This window comes from Podarcis raffonei, chromosome 4 (genome assembly GCF_027172205.1).
Source record: "Podarcis raffonei isolate rPodRaf1 chromosome 4, rPodRaf1.pri, whole genome shotgun sequence".
Lineage (NCBI taxonomy): Eukaryota > Metazoa > Chordata > Lepidosauria > Squamata > Lacertidae > Podarcis > Podarcis raffonei.
In genome coordinates, this window is record NC_070605.1 from 1,898,516 (window position 1) to 1,912,668 (window position 14,153).

Here is a 14,153-nt window from a genome sequence, read left to right on the forward strand (position 1 = left end):
TTCCACCAGCACAATTAACTGTGGAAGAGGTGACGGCAAGATTAATGGGCGAGTTGGACAGAAGGGAGGCTTGTGCCATAAGCACTCCTATTTCCAGAAGTAATGAGGAACGCCATATGCAAACTTGTGGTGATACGACTGCATTTAAAGCTGCCAAGCGTTGTTGGTTCTGCAATAAGCAAGGACATTTTGCAAAGGACTGCAGAGCCAAAAGAAAGCAAAGTACTCCCAAGCCTGTTTCTGTTCGTCAGTCACGGTTGTCATCTCAGCAGCCAACACCGCACCGTAAAGACAGAAATCAGCCGCGAGCTTTTCATGCTCGGACAACAGATCGTAAAAGAATTAAAGATGCCAAGTGGAAGTCTTTTATTATCGACTCAGGAGCATCTCAGCACGTTTGCAATGATCAAAGCTTGTTTATTTCTTTCGAAGAGGAAAATGGTAATGTACATTTAGCCAATTCACAAGTCTTACAGTCGCTTGGCAGGGGTACCGTTAAACTTGACTCTTTAAACATTACAATAGCGAACTGCATTTACTGCCCGTCAGTGGACAATTTGTCAGTAAGGTGCTTTGCTTGTCAAGGCATAACTGTGCGTTTCTTAAAGTCAATATGTGAGTTTTTCGATGGGAACAAACGTCTATTGTATGCCCGGGAATCTGATGGTTTATATAGACTGTATTTTCGCACCTACTCACAATTGCCTATAAATTGCAGAGCAGCACAGTCAAGCCAGGGGTTGAGGAATGTAAGGCCTCATTCCGGGTGTGTCCATGAGGCACACAGAATTCTGGGACACCTGAATTTTGCTGATGTAATTAAGACAAAGAATATTGTTAATGGCCTCAACTTAAAACCATGTAAATTCTTTATGCAATGTCTATCCTGTTGCAAGAATAAGATTAAGGTTGCACGCAAGGGTAGGTGCTCAGATAGGAAAGTAACTGAGCCATTTGAGCTTGTACATTGTGATTTGGTTGGGCCACTCCCACCATCATTAGAAGGTTCTAAGTACTGGCTCACTCTGATAGACCAGTATAGTAGATATTGTTGGACTTATGCAATAGCTGAGAAGTCCCAAGCATTTGAGAAGTACAAAGTTTTTTGCAACTGGGTAAAAACACACTTTAACAAACCAATTAAGAACCTGTTTTCTGACCGGGGTGGGGAATCTGTTTCTGAGGATTTTGAGAAATTCCTGGAAGTGCAGGGGACTACTCATGAGTTATCTTGCCCCCGAAGTCCCTGGCAAAATGGGCTTGTTGAAGTTGTGCAGCGTGACCTACAGGCAGGGGTTAAAACATATCTGCACGATGCTAATCTGCCCAAAGACTTTTGGGCTGAAGCGCTTAATGTGTTTTGTTATGTTAGAAATCGCAGTTATCATTCTGGTTTAGATGTCACCCCCTATGAGAAGCTGTTTAAAAAACGCCCTAATCTGAAATACCTACGCATTTGGGGTTCAGATGTAATTATGCATTATCCCGCTAAGCAGAAATTGGGTGAACGTAGTATCAGCAGGGGGCGTACAGAATTTACATACCAGCAACTGGCAAATTTCATATTACCAGAAGCATGATACAAACTGTATATTGGAATGGAGTTGCTGTCTTCCAAGATACTGATGGTATAGATAATACTGAGGAAGAAGAGGAAGAAGCAGCAGCAGCAAGAAATGGTGTTTCTGAATTAATGGAGAAAGACAAAAAGTCTGTTGAATCTGATTTGTTTGATGATTTAAAGTCACAGGCAACCGAGGGGAGGTTAGATTCTCTTGAGTTTTCTGACCGTGAGCTTAGCCTACAGGCATCTCTTCAATCTGACAATGATTTACAACCTGAAACTAGTGGTTCACTTAGTCCCATTAAGTCTGAGGAGTCTGACTCTCCTTCCGGACTGAGACGTTCAGATAGAAAGAGACAGAAGCCACAACGTTTTGCAGATGAACATTTTAATACTGTGTATGCCAATAAGGCAGTTTTTGGGCCAAAAAGCTACAATGATGTTCAGAAATTACCTAAGCAACAAGCTGCAAATTGGTATAAAGCTATGAACTCTGAGATAGCTTCTTTAAGAGAGCATAACACTTGGTCTCTTGTACCACAAACCCCAGATATGAGACTTATTGATTCAAAATGGGTTTATAGAGTTAAAATGAATGACAAAAATGAAGTTGTAAGGTACAAAGCAAGATTAGTTGCTAGGGGTTTTCAACAAATTCCAGGCGAAGATTATGATTTGTGTTATTCACCAAGCGTAAAATATGAAACAGTTAAGCTTTTGTTAAAAGATGCATCACAACGTGGACATTCTGTTTATCACCTAGATATAAAAACTGCATATTTGTTTGCAGATTTAAAAGAACAAATTTTTATGCGTGTTCCTGAAGGCATAGACGCCACTGAAGGTTTGGTATGCAAATTAAATAAATCCCTTTATGGTCTGCACCAAAGTGGAAGGAATTGGCACCAAACTTTAGCAAAAGAATTGCTGGATATTGGTTTTTCACAAGGAAAGGCAGACAACTGTGTGTTTATAAAGGAAAGGGCAAACTCTGTAACAAAAATATGTGTGTATGTAGATGACGTGTTAATTTCTACAAAAACTAAACAGGAATATGAACTGGTAGTATCACAGTTACAGAAGAAATTTGATGTGGTGGAATTAGGCATAGCTAAAAATTACTTATCCATGCAAATTGAGAAAGGCAAAAATGGATCTTTTCTGGTTCATCAAACTGCAAAAATTGATGATCTTGTTGAAATGCTACGTTTAAAAAATGCAAATGGGAAGGAAACGCCTATGGTGTGTGGTTTCACCTTTACAGGTAAAGATAAGCCATTTCCTAACAAAGCTTTGTATCGTTCTGCTATAGGCAAGCTAAATTTCATTCAAAGAATCTCAAGACCAGATATAACTTATGCTTTTCACTTTCTGGCAAAATTTGTGGAAAAGCCTACTACACAATGCTTCTCTGCTCTTAAGAGAGTGGTAATGTACCTTAAACATACCAAGCATTATAGGTTGCAGTTTACAACATGTATTGACAAAGGTTTTGAAATTTTCTGCGATGCATCTCATGCAGTGGAACAAAATAATTGCAGGGGTGTGTCTGGTATGGTGTTTTGTTATAACGGTTGTCCACTTGAATGGAAGTCCCAGACACAAACCATTATTTGTCTCTCCACAACAGAGAGTGAATTATGTGCATGCGTTCAGGCCACTCATGATATAGAATGGTATCTGCAAGTATTTGCAGACCTACAAATGCAAGTAACACTACCAGTAAAAGTTTACCTTGATTCCCAGAGCGGACTCGCTATCCTGTGTTCAGAGACCAATACGCAGCGCACTAGAGTCTTAAGGTTATGTTTACAGTTTGTAAAGAAACTAATTGCTGACGAAATGATTGTATTTGAATATGTTCCAGGTGACAATCAAATTGCGGACATTTTTACTAAAGCACTTCCAAAGGTTACACATGAAAGACATGTACAAAGTATGCTTTATGTTTTTGTTCCACAATGATGAACCGCAGGGGAAATGTTGAATGGTTTCTTTAAATGTAAAGGTTCATCATTGTTCCACTCGATGTGTATGTCTTTAAGGGGCCAGAGCAAGATAACGAGACCCAGCTTTACAGCTGTGAAACATAGCAGGTGCTGCTGAGTTGTATTAGATTAAGGTGTGTCAGCATTTGGGTGTAGTATATAAGGAGCAGCACCGAGCTCTCCCATTACCCTGAGGGATGGGTTGGTGGTTGGGTTGTTAATGTATTTAGTGTAAAAGGAGTTTTTGTTTTTCTTATTAAAACCTTGTTTAAGTTATTTTTGAGTCCCTTTTTTAATGCATGGTCTCCCCAGCAAGCTCTCTGCAGCGCTACCATACTGCAAACAGCCAACAGTCCCCACAAAACACTTCATCACAGTTTCTTCCTATCTGGTCAAAGGGCCTCTGCTGAATGATACCAAATGTAAGAATTCACTAATAAACGTATCTATGTACTGGCTCACTGGGAAAACTTCAGAAATTCATATAATGTGAGCTCAGCTGAGGGATAATCCCTGGCATCCTGATACCTGAGTGCCAGACAGGTAGCCATTCCAGAAATAACAAACCCAGACGAAGGCAAAAGGGTCAGGTTATATTCCATGGTGTTTGATGGAAGGCAAGGAGAACCATGGGGCAGGGTCCAGGATGCTCAGATTACTGCCACCAGACCTCCCCTTTCATGATGTATGAGTGATGTAGTTTGGGGGGGTGTAACATGGGGATTAGCAGCTGATAAAAGTTTGGGTTCTCTTTTGTTTGGGGCTTCCATCTTGTTCCACCTGGTGTCAGGTGGGAGTCCTGTCTCGACAGTCTTCAAGAAAGACCAAGCCTACTGGCTGCTCTTTTGCTCTGCTATTCCTGGCCGGTGTCCTTGTTTTTTGTCCAAGGGAGCACTCAGATTTCTCCATTAACAAAACGTACCCAAAGCCTTCAAAATGTGAACTTTCCTTACTAATCTTCCCAACCGAAAAGCCGATACAATTTTAAAATCAATTTCTTCTTTTAAGTCCCAGAACTTTGTAAACTCTGTTGTCAAAAGTCCTTTCAAATCTTGTTGTTCAATTTCTGGGACTGCCCTTAGTCTGAGGTTGGTCTCGCGATTTTTCAATTCCACCAACGAGAGATAGGTTTGTTGGTCCCCTATCTGTTTATGAAGAGGCTTGACTTCCGCTTTAACTTCCTCGACTTCTTTTTTAGCTGATGTTGCAATTTGAACTACTAATTTGAAGATTAGTAAGAAAAGATAGATCCAGAGACTGCTTAATAGCTTTGAGATCAAGGGAGGAGAGAGATAAAATACTAGGCCTACATTTCAAAAACTCAATTGTGATACAAGAGAAAAGGGTGGAAATTTATAGAGATATTCCTAAACAGTTATTGGACTTGAGAGCCACCTACTCAGATTTGGCTAAGTTACTGAGACTCAACACAATTCCTTACAGGTGGGAGTTCCCACAAGGGCTATCATTCACTTACAAACAGAAGAAGGTTAAAATAAGATCACCAGAGGACTTACAAAAGTTCCAGCACGACCACGGAGAAATTGGAAGTTGCAGAGCCAGGACAAACTAAAAAATAAGGTGCGAGACTGGCTACATTATGCTCAAATTCAAGAGGTTTTCAAAATGGACAAAAAAGTTGGTTTCCAGGTGGAAAAGTCGAAACTAGAGACAGAATTGTTAGAACCAAAGACAAAGCTGTTATCTAGAATGTATAACTTGCTGCTTATGTGGAATTTACAGGATGAGACAGTTAAATCTGCTATGATTAAATGGGCACAGGATGTTGGACACAACATTATGTTTGAAGACTGGGAAAGGTTATGGAACACCGGAATGAAATTCACGGCCAGTACGGCCTTGAAGGAAAACATTATGAAAATGATATACCGGTGGTACATGACCCCAGTCAAGTTAGCTAAGATACATCACCTGTCTGACAATAAATGTTGGAAGTGTAAGGAAGCAGAGGGGACTTTCTTTCACCTCTGGTGGACATGCCCAAAGGTTAAGGCTTTCTGGGAAATGATTTACAATGAGTTGAAAAAGGTATTTAGGTATACCTTTCCCAAGAAACCAGAGGCCTTCCTGTTGGGCATGGTAGACCAGAAAGTGTTAAAGAAGGACAGAACTTTGTTTATGTATGCTAGTACAGCAGCAAGAATACTCATCGCAAAGAACTGGAAGACACAAGATTTACCCACGCTGGAGGAATGGCAGACGCAGTTGATGGACTACATGGAGATAGGTGAACTGACCGGCAGAATCCGAGATTTGGATGTAGAAACAATTGAGGTGGACTGGAAAAAGTTTAAAGACTACTTGCAAAAGTATTACAAACTGTATGAATCTTAAGACGGTGCATGATTTGAAAATGATACGCTTTAGCAATTATGATTAAGTAAATAGTAAACTAAGTGATAAAAGAGAAAAGGAGATAATATGAATTGAACATGTTACGTTTATTTTAAAGGTATAAAAACTGTGACATAATATATCGAATTTAGATACATAACATGTAAAAGCTACAATAAGGTATGACATAAGGTAACAAATTGCTGACATTGTTAATATAAAGAACGCAGAATCGGAAGGGGTGGGGAAGTCCAATTTGGGATTTTTGTTAAAAAAAAAAAATGGTTTCTTGTAAACTCCTTATTTGTTTGTAATGTATAAAATTTGGAAAGAAACGTAATAAAAAATATTATAAAAAAAAAAAACAAAATGTGAACTTTCCTGCATTTTGCAGCTCAGCCATGTGTAGTCCCAGGAGAGGCAGGAACAGTGTGTCTTCCTGTTCCTCCCTCAGATGAGATCTGGCTGGATGGAGACCTGAGAGCCACCTCTCAATATCTGGAGGGCTGACCCATGGAAGAGGGAGCCAGCTTGTTTTCTCCTGCCCTAGAGGGGAGCACCCAGAATAAGGGACCCAGAGGACCAGAAAGCAGTTTCTTCTGACGGGAAGAGCAGCAGAATCCCTTGGGAGATGGCGGACTCTCCTTCCTTGGAGGTTTTTAAGCAGAGGTTGGATGCTTTGGCTGAGATTCCTGCCTTGCAGGGGGGCTGGAATAGATGACCCTTAGGGCTCCCTCCCATTGTAGGATGAGCTTCCTTCCTTCCTGCAAACCCCTTTTCCCTGCAAGCTCTTCCTCCAGTTTCTGGCCAAGGGAGGGAGCGGATCACAGACCAGCCAAGAGCGTCCCCTCAAAATGAGCATCTCTGGGATTGTGCAATGCAGGAGAGAAAAGGCAGAGAGGACTGAGCAGGGTGGACTCGGCTTTGCAAGGGTTAAAGGGAACTGAGCTGCATTCCTAGAGAGGACAGGAAGTAAAGGGGGGCCAGGTCCTCCAGAGGAAAAACCCTCCCTCCCCTTCCTGCAAGCGGGGGGGGGGGGGTTGCTTTCTGCTATTGCAAATGCTGCATTGTTCTCTTCCACAGGGATCTGGTGAGTCCCTTCCTCCCCCCCCCCAAGGGTGCAGTGGGGAGAAGGTGGGGGTCCCAGGGATGCAGGAGAGGGTGGCTCATGGAGGGGCGAGCCCCTGGGAGCAGGGGGTCCTGCCAGGGAGGGGCGAGGTCGCAGGAACTGTCTCCTTCCTTTAGATCTTTTGTGGGGGTGGGAGGTGAGGAGGTTCCCGCCCCCCTTCCAGAAAAAAATTATTCAGAGCCCCCTGGGAAATCTAGCAGATAGAAATCCAGCTTCTTTAAACAAGGCAATCAGTACGACTTCTGCTGTGTGTGACACGGGTCAGCGTCATTGCACAACAGAGGAAACGTGTATGAATGGTGGCTCCCAAACCTCTTTGTCTCTTTCCCTTCTTCCTTTCTCCTTATTGGCAGAGGAGGCCAGCCAAGCAGATCAAGCCAAGCTTTATGAGGAGCTGGGTATGTTTAGTTGGAGAGGAGGAGACAGAGAGGAGGTAGGAGAGCCATGTCACCTGGGCGCAGGATTCCAACCAATGGCTTCAAGCTGCAAGAAAGGAGATTCAGACTCAACACTCCTAGTCATTTTTCACGAGGCACCAATGACTCCCTTGTCAATCAGTTCTGACTTCATGCATTGACTGGAAGGAAGGAGCAACCAGGCTGATTCGCCTCGTATTAATCTCTTCGCTTGCCTCCACATTTCCACAATCTCCCTTCTAGAGGCCTACATCTCCTCCTCCTCCTTTTTAGAAAGATAGCTCAGAGTCTGGGCTGTGGTGCAGTCCTACCCTGGTTCCCAGCAAGACTCATCCATGCTTGCTCAGGGAACCTTTTTCTTCTCCTGATATTTTACAACTTTTGTAACAGAACAATGTATTTGCTTTGTACGATTTGCTAGAGCTTCTCATTCAGACTGACAGAACTTGGCAGAAGACCAAAGGGTTCCTTCCCATCTCTCAGAGGCTTCCTGAGAGCACAGATGGGTGAGCGATACTCAGCTGGCCCTGGAACAGGAAGAGGCCATGTCATCCAAACTGGGAGCCGTGGGGGATTCTTGGAAAACTCTGTGCAGAAGATCCTGGGTGAGGAGGATACCCACTGCTCAGAGGTGCAGAGCCAGCAGTTGAGGCAGTTCTGCTTCCAGGAGGCCAAAGGACCCCGAGAGGTTTGCAGCCGACTCTACCACCTTTGCCATCAGTGGCTGAAGCCAGAAAGGCACACGAAAGCTGAGATGCTGGACCTGGTGATCTTGGAGCAGTTCCTGGCTGTCCTTCCCCTGGAGATGGAGAGCTGGGTGAGGGACTGTGGAGCGGAGACCAGTTCCCAGGCTGTGGCCCTGGCCGAAGGTTTCCTCCTGAGTCAGGCAGAGGAGAGAAAGCAGGTGAGAGAGACTTTCCTCTGGATACTCCCAAGGGGCTCCAAACAGGACGGAGAACATCCCATAATGGTCTGCTGATGACCCATCCTTTTTCTGGGAATGAGATCTAACATCCTTAAAGTTTCTGCCTCTGTTTTTCTCTTTCTTATATTTCTCACCATTCATTTACTCTTTTGAATCCTCGTTGTTCTTTCAGAAAAAGGATCATTTTGCAGGAATGGACCTGGATTCCTGTGAGGCCGATGAAAGAATGAAGCCAGCAGGACCTCCATATTTATCTTTTCATGGGGGCAGAAGTAAAACAGCAGCTGTGGAACCAGATCAGGTCAGGGAAAGCTCTCTTGTGGAGACAGAGGCGGAGGGATGGAGCAATGTCATGGACTGGCTGGGCACAGAGGAATGGTGGGAGGAAGCAGCCGGGGAACCAGGAAACGAAGACGGCTCAGAGCCCAAGGAGTGGAGGTGGATGAAGGATGAGCTGTCAGAGGGAGAAGCCTGGGAAGAGGAGGTGTCAGAAGCTGAAGGGGTAACAGGGCTTAGTGAGCTGGGAGACTCTGAGGCAGAATGCAGTGCAGAATCAGAGGCAGAAGAGGAAGGAGGCGAGTGGGAGAGGAAGATTGAGAGACAGAGGTGAGTCAGGAGAAGGAGGAACCACTGGGGACTCCCTCTCCTTCTGCCAGAAGCCACCCTCCCTGTTTGTCTCTCAGAGCTAAGAGAGGTCTAACATGGAGGAGCAAAGGCAGGCTGCACACTGGCACACTGTTCAATCGCTTGCCAGAAACCCCAGAGAGGAGGGGACTTGGAAAGCTGTGGGGAGTCGGGGGACTTCACTCTCAGCAACTGCTTTTGTGGACGAAGAGGCTCAGGGAATGAGCTGCTGTTCTCATGAAGCCCGAAACTCAGCCAAGTATGTGAACATTGTGCTCTTGCTGATAAAGAGTAAACTCCAGCTGTGAACTATGGGATTTCCTGCCCAGATGACTCTGTCATACCAGCCTTCTGAATGTTGACAGTAGGATTCATCTGTAGTTGCAGTTTTCATGGAATCCTAGAGTTGAAAGGGACCCCAAGGGTCATCAAGTCCCACCCCCTGCATTGCAGGAGTCTCAGCTAGATCCTCCAAGACAGATGGCCATCCAAACTAGGCTTCTTGTATTTCTATATTCATCAATGAATGCTAAAATAGGCTTCTAAGCAGCGGACAGACGATAACAAATAATTTCCAGGATTCACCTAGCCAGCCCTATCTGCTGCAAAATGGGGCCTGCCCCCCACTCCTCCCCCTCTCCATGCCCCCATGAACCCCTGGAATTTCGCTCTAGGGCATTGGAAGGGAACCTCCCCAGAGCAACTCACGGGGAGAGGAGAAAGTGGATCCTTCCATCGGGGAAACTGGAATCCTTGCATAGGCAGAATGACTTGAAAACCACAAGGTGGAGTACCAACTATTAGCACAAAGACAAATACCCACAGTTAAAATGCATAATAAAAGAATTCAATTAAAGCGTTAAAATAGGTGCCCATAATTAAAATGTGCAGCAAAGCAATCCTATTGAAATAACACAGCAATTAACAGGAAGGAAATAACAGAGCATTGTGTAGCAGATCATATTTCTGCTGTCTCAGAGGAGGAGATTTCCCTTTTTCTTTTAGGGTCCAGTGTGCTTTGAAGATGTCGCTGTTCGTTTCACAGACGAGTGGGCATTGCTGGATCCTGACCAGAGAGCGATGCATAAGGACGTCATGGAGGAGAATCGGGGGATTGTGGCCTCTCTTGGTAAGGATCCCTGTGGGATCGTCCTATCTGCCAGGAAATTCAAAAAATACCTCTATGTGACAAACCTCATATACTTTCACAGCGCCCCCTACAACACCTGGGAACCTAACACCCCCACAAGAAATAGTAGATTACAGTTTTTTCTGTGAACAATCTTCCTCCAGTTCTGCCTCCTTCTACCACAGTTGGGCTGATCTGAACTGCCCAGGCATCTTAAATGTCAGCTTCAGAGTTGTTCGGAAAGATAAGTAGCTTCTGTCAGGTTTTCTGTTTTTGTTTTTGCTGCTGTCAGTCTTGGGTTGACCAAAGAGACGACTGACACTGGAGATGGAGGGGATGCCATGAGTGGGCCAAACAACATCTGCCCCAGAGAAGAGCCAGGCTGATTGAATCTCAGGGAGCACTAGCAGTGATAATAATAGTAATAATAATAATTTTTATTTATACCCTGTCCACCTGGTTGGGTTGCCCCAGCCAATCTGGGAAGCTTCCAACACATATACAGTGGTACCTCTGGTTGCAAATAGGATCCGTTCCGGAGATCTGGCCAGATCCCGAAGTTTTCGCAACCCAAGGATCACTGTTCTGCGCATGCGCATGGATTTGCTGCCTTCATAAGCTGAGGTTTATGTAACCAGAGGGTTACGTAACCTGAGGTGCTATGGTATAAACATGAAATAGTAATAATAACAGCAGTCTAGTGTAAAAAGTACAAAAATTTTAAAATGCGTAACTTACTTCAAAGAAAGCAACATTCAACCATTGATTAGAATCCAATAATAAATACATTGGTTTATTACAAATAACAAAGGTAATAAACACACAGCCAACTGCCTTCTCCACAACAAATTTAATGAGCATTATTTCCTAACTGGGGGCTCCATTTGTTCCTGAGGCTCTAATCCCTTTTTCTCGCCATTGCAGATTGTGATGAATTGGAAAGCAAGAACAAAGGTGACTACAACAAAATCTGCAGAGTGGAGAAGGCAGGTAAAAATTTGGAATGTGGAAAGAGCTGCAGTCAGAGCTCCCATTCCAAATCCCATCAACGAAATCTCATTGGAAAGAAACCCTATCAGTGCATTGAATGTGGAAAGAGCTTCAGTATGAGCTCCCATCTCACTTCCCATCAAAGAATTCATACAGGGGAGAAACCATATCAGTGCGTGGAATGTGGAAAGAGCTTCAGGAAGAGCTCCCTTCTCACTTCCCATCAAAGAATTCATACAGGGGAGAAACCCTATCAGTGTGCAGAATGTGGAAAGAGCTTCAGTATGAGCTCCCATCTCACTTCCCATCAGAGAATTCATACAGGGGAGAAACCATATCAGTGCATGGAATGTGGAAAGAGCCTCAGTACGAGCTCCTGTCTCGCTATTCATCGAAGAATTCATACAGGGGAGAAACCATATAATTGCTTTGAATGTGGAAAGAGCTTTAGTAAGAGCTGTAAGCTCACTTCCCATCAAAGAATTCATACAGGAGAGAAACCCTATAAGTGTGTGGAATGTGGAAAGAGTTTCATCCAGAGCAGTCATCTGAATACCCATCAAAGAATTCATACAAGGGAGAAACAATATAAATGCTTTGAATGTGGAAAGAGCTTTAGTAAGAGCTGTAATCTCACTTCCCATCAAATAATTCATACAGGGGAGAAACCCTATCAGTGTATGGAATGTGGAAAGAGTTTCAGCCAGAGAACCCATCTGAATACACATCAAATAATTCATACAGGGTAGAAACTATATCAGTGTGTGGAATGTGGAAAGAGCTTCAGGAAGAGCTCCCATCTCACTTCCCATCAAAGAATTCACACAGGTGAGAATTTTGGAGCTGGAAGTGAACCCTGGTGCAACCTATTCCACCCCATGTGATGCAGGCATAGCAAGTAAAGCATCCATGACAGATGACCATCCAACTTCACTTGAAAACCTCAAAGGATGGAAATTCCAGCACTCCCAAGGGAGTCCTATCCACTAACAGTTCTTGCTGTCAGAAAGTTCTTCCACGTTTTGTCAGTCTTGTTTTTTTAAAAAAGAAAAAAAACTTGAAGCCATTGGTTTGTGTCCTACCCTGTGGAGTAGGAAAAAACGAGCTAAAATCGATGCAACAAAGAAAAATCTTTCCTTCCCCAGAATTTAAATAATTAACAAGAAATCAGAAAGCATTCCTTGACTTCCTATCCACTCTTTCCATGGTTCCTTTTAACCCCAATTTGTTTATTCCAATGCTCTGGAATGCCTCTCACACGTAGTGTTGTGTCGTTTTGTTTTAATTCCAGAAGTGCAATATTATTGATTATATCCTCCTGAGTTTCTCTTACTGTGGCTAGCTCTGTTTTCATTCTATCTTGATCCCTTTTTATCTCTCACTTCTCTTCTTTCTTTCTTTCTTTCTTTCTTTCTTTCTCTTAACTGTCTCCTCCAAAGCTTGGACTGGTTTTTCCATACCATTAGTTTTCTTGGATAGTGTTTTGATTTCTCTTGTCAATTTGCCCATGTTTTTTGGTGTTAATTCTACCAGGATCTCTGCTATATTGGCATCTCCTTAGGTAGTCCCGCTTTTAGTTTGGCTGGTTTCTTTTGTGCCCCCTGTGTTTTTATTTTTGTTAGACTTCCCCCACCCCCCTAATTAAATAATTTTTATTTGTTATTCCGAATGTCTCTACTGGGTGTCTCTCCCACTGTTGTCTTGGGGTATATTATTTTATTTTATTTCACCTGTAGTAACCTATGTTATCCATCATTTGAGAACCACAATATTGTTCTCCCTATGGTCTTTTTTCCATGTTGACGGTCTGGAGAGAATATTCAAATGGGAGTTAATCTGGAGGGAGAAGCTGTGGGAAGAGTCTCTTCTTCTTCTGGGGTCTCCTTCCAGTTGGGAGGGGAGAGATTTTCTAGGAAAAGGAGATTCTCAAGTCCGTGGCAAGGGCTGAGAGGATCCCCTGGGACTGGCAAAAAGAGGAAAATGCCTCAGGAGTGGGATTGCTAAGAGAGAAGTGAACTGAGGAAAAATAGCCTCTCACTCACGGACCAAAGTATTAAGCCGTGAAGGAAGCTGGGCTGTGTCAAATGTATTTCACGGAAAGACCTGTCATAACTAAGTGTGCTGGTCCCAGGGGGAGGTTCAGCAGACGGTCTTCCACGGGCGAAGCGGGGTCCAGGGTGAGGAGCAGGGCAAGGACAGGAACTCTCGAGGAACAGGACAGGGTGCTGGCCGGAACAGCTCTTCAACGACGTTGCTCCCGCAACCTGGGACCGGGCTGACTCGCCTTTATCTTCTCTGAGGCCAGGGGCGGTCCCAGCCCCCAGGAGATCCGCCTCTCCTGGCCTTAAGGCGAGCACTCCTCCTGGGAGAAACCAGTTCCCTCCGCCTCTCTGCCCTGAGCCTCTGCAGCTCAGGAGAGGCTGGAGGGTTAATGGACCCAGGGGGAGACTCACCTTCCCCTGACAGGGCTGGGAGAGGTGCACCTGTAGGCCCTGTGTCTTCAATCACCTCCGGAGCCAGAGAGGATTCACCTGGTGCCTGCTCCTGAGGATCCGGCACAGGTGCAGGTGCTTCAGATCCAAGGCCCTGCCCCAGTTCAGCCGGCCCTGGAATCAGGGACTCTTGTGCAGGCTGGGGTTCCTCCGGTTCAGCCTCTGAATCGGATTCCCAGGCCATCACACTAAGGAAGGGAATGAGAGAGAAGCTACAGAATCAGAGTTAAGCCTTTTAATATTTATTCTGGATATCTGAAGTGTAGCAACTGATTTTGAGAGGAGGGAGTTTAAGAGAAGCTGTGCCTGTAGTACCTTGTTTAATCCTGTGACATTTAGCTTAAGTAATAAGTTAACATCTACTTGAAAAAACAAATCTCCAGACCTAACTTTCTTTCACTATCCTCATTTTAAAAAACAGCAACAACACTTTCCTTGTCTAATAATCTCCTGCCTGAGACTCCCTGGATCGCAGTTTCCCTCACACAAGACTCCCCGCAAAATAGCCTGTGGGAAATCGTAGACATTTGTTCATTTGGTG

General features: G+C 44.2%; 1 protein-coding gene across 29 annotated transcripts in view; it reads left to right on the forward strand.

The window, feature by feature from the left end:
• LOC128412017 (zinc finger protein 420-like) overlaps positions 1-14,153 on the forward strand; it is a 983,187-nt gene that overhangs the window by 903,208 nt on the left and 65,826 nt on the right. For 20 of the 29 annotated variants that reach the window (XM_053384761.1, XM_053384748.1, XM_053384746.1 and 17 more), the window contains one exon: positions 11,055-11,084. In XM_053384761.1, the coding sequence (XP_053240736.1) occupies positions 11,055-11,084 (30 nt within the window). Of the gene's footprint in view, positions 1-6,706; positions 6,998-7,389; positions 8,357-8,552; positions 8,679-10,006; positions 10,131-11,054; positions 11,085-14,153 lie in introns of those variants that run through there. The other 9 variants (XM_053384783.1, XM_053384769.1, XM_053384782.1 and 6 more) reach the window with 7 other exon arrangements.